Below are 2,690 nucleotides of genomic sequence, written 5' to 3'. Positions count from 1 at the left end.
CCATTCCCTGCACACTCAGCATTCTGATGAGGAAAGTGAAGCCAGAGGAAGTTAATTAGGCAGAAGTATGCATATGAATAAAATCACCTGCAGGAATTTTAGTCTTTCGAGGAAGTCATTCACATAGCTGCCGAGTGGCTTCAGGCTGGGGTAAGATTTACCCATCCACATTGCTGGGATTTTGACATTTAGGATGCTGCTCACCACTTCCTCCAGCTCTGTAGACATCACAACGAGTCCCTGAAACACAACAGAAAACTCGACAGATGGTGAACATTGTCTTTGTTAACAAAAGGAAGGTTTGTTTGACTTTGTGAGGAAGGCATAGAGCTTTTCAAACCTTCCTTAGAAAATAGTAATGGTCTCTCTAGCCAAATTTTAGTGGAAAATCTTAACCAATACATGGCTATTTAGAAGCTACTGGATCACAGTCTACTTTTCATTCAACTTGCCTGCTCATTAAAGGCAAGTTAGTGTAGGTCTTCTAGCCTAGCTTCTTAAAGTCACAGTGACAGATATAAAACTAGAAAGCATATCATGAAGTACTCTAGAAACTCAAAGCAGTCTGAAATTCAACCTGAGTCCAGTTGCCCTTGTTATGCTTTGAATAACCCCTTGTGTGGATGCTGAAGCCCAGAGGCTCTTCAAATTCTTGCCTTAGTAAACTTAACAAGAACTGAAAAGAATCAGTCAGAGAGAGAGAGAGATAACATTTTTTTTGTTACCAGTAAAGTTTAATTTTCAAAATAATATTTATTTATTTATTTGTTTGATCTTGAATTTGGACATCTTATTTGTCATTTCTGCTAAAAATAAATAAATAAATAAATTGAACTAACTTGAAGTTTTTAGAGTAAATTCACGGGACTAAATGACCATATTTCACTTGTCTCTTTGATGTCCTCCCCATAACCCCTGAAAGAGCAGAGATTCAGGACTCTGCCTGGTTTAAGGCATAAGCCCAGAAAGTCAGAAACAGAGAAAGGAGTCATGACCACAGAGCATGGGAGATCAAAAGCAACCCCCCATAGCCAATACAGCGTTTGGAGTTTTGCAGTACTTTAACTCAAACCTAAAGTTTAAATATGCTAAGCAAGTGCTATGCCACTCTATATGTCCTCTACTACTCTAGATGCTTCTAAAAGTCAGGGAAGATGGCTGTGCTAAAAGAAAAGAAATTTAAAACCTAGTTCACAAGTAAATTCTTAGGTGTCTTCCTCAAAATTGCATACCCTCAGCCTTGGATATAACCTGGAAATCCCAACAAATAAACAACAACAACAACAAAACAACAACATCAACAACAACAACAAAAAGCAAATGCCAACTAGCATGAAAATGGGGATAGCATGTGTAGTTGAGGTCAGTTATCACACTAGAACCAAACATTAATGCTTGGTAGCAGAGACACTTGCCCTCTTTTCCTTTTAGTTCCCCAATACAAGTTCTGATCTTCTAGGCAAGAATTAGAAAGAGCTACATCAAGCAGAAACACCTCCAGCCAAGGGCACACTGCAGTGAAACCATCGTCAACCATCATAGTACCATCACACTGTCCTCTGCACATGTCCTATTCCCAATGGAGAGCTGACAATTATGCACTGTATATAAACATGTCGCAGGAGGCTCCCAACAGTGGTCTTCAACTCAGAACTCAGTTTGTAAACACAAAGAAGGTAACAGATATGTATTCCTCCTGTTAACTCATTGAGATAAACTATTCATGATACAGACCTCAGACCTATTGTGCTTTCCTGACCACCCACTACAAGTAAAGATTTCCTTACTAACATTTTTAAAAAAATATTTTAGATTTGGGGATTTCTGTACATATCTAATAAGATGTTATGGATAAGGCTCAAGTCTAAACAAAATATTATTTATATTCAATATATGCCTTATATAATAGCTAAGATACTTTTATATAACATTTTCAGTGTTCCTAAATTTTGAGTGTAAGGGCAAATATGTAATTTTCCATGTGTAGGGCCACATTTGCAGTTGTAGAACTTGGAAGTTTGGAACACTTCAGATATTCTAAACCTATAAGAACAGTAATTTAAGAGTCTTGTTCTTTCTCCCATATTCTTGATCATTTCTGATTGATCTTCAAAATAATAACTGACTTTTAGTATGTCTAAAATTTAGATGTCTATTTTGTATTTCACTAAATTCATGTAGTTTTTTGCTTTTCAGATAGATAGATAGATAGGTAGATAAATACATAGATAATAGATACATAGATAGATACATAGATAGATGTGTTCTGTTATTGGTTCATTATAATTTAATGGAAATTATGTTTAATTTTTCTTTTTCTTTTCTTTTTTTCTGTTTTTTTTCTAAAATTAGGTATTTTCCTCATTTACATTTCCAATGCTATCCCAAAAGTTCCCCATACCCGCCCCCCCACCCCCTAACCACCCACTCCCACTTTTTGGCCCTGGCATTCCCCTGTACTGGGGTGTATAAAGTTTGCAAGTCCAATGGGCCTCTCTTTCCAGTGATGGCAGATTAGGCCATCTTTTGATACATATGCAGTTAGAGGCAAGAGCTCCAGGGTACCAGTTAGTTCATAATGTTATTCCACCTATAGGGTTGCAAATCCCTTTAGCTCCTTGGGTATTTTCTCTAGCTCCTCCATTGGGGGCCCTGTGATCCATCCAATAGCTGACTGTGAGCATCCACTT

The 2,690-nt window shown here is 37.2% G+C and overlaps 1 protein-coding gene across 1 annotated transcript in view; it reads right to left on the bottom strand.

Annotated features, from left to right (window-relative positions):
- LOC110304446 (dynein heavy chain 7, axonemal-like) overlaps positions 1-231 on the bottom strand; it is a 15,827-nt gene extending 15,596 nt beyond the window's left edge. Inside the window, exon 1 of the mRNA XM_021175853.2 lies at positions 88-231. Within this exon, the coding sequence (XP_021031512.1) occupies positions 88-228 (141 nt within the window). The 5' untranslated portion in view covers positions 229-231. The remainder of the gene's footprint in view (positions 1-87) is intronic.
- Positions 232-2,690: the final 2,459 nt, after the last annotated feature.

Source organism: Mus caroli, chromosome 1 (assembly GCF_900094665.2).
Source record: "Mus caroli chromosome 1, CAROLI_EIJ_v1.1, whole genome shotgun sequence".
Lineage (NCBI taxonomy): Eukaryota > Metazoa > Chordata > Mammalia > Rodentia > Muridae > Mus > Mus caroli.
Note: the sequence above shows the minus strand (reverse complement) of the source record. Positions and strands in the feature narration are given on the sequence as shown.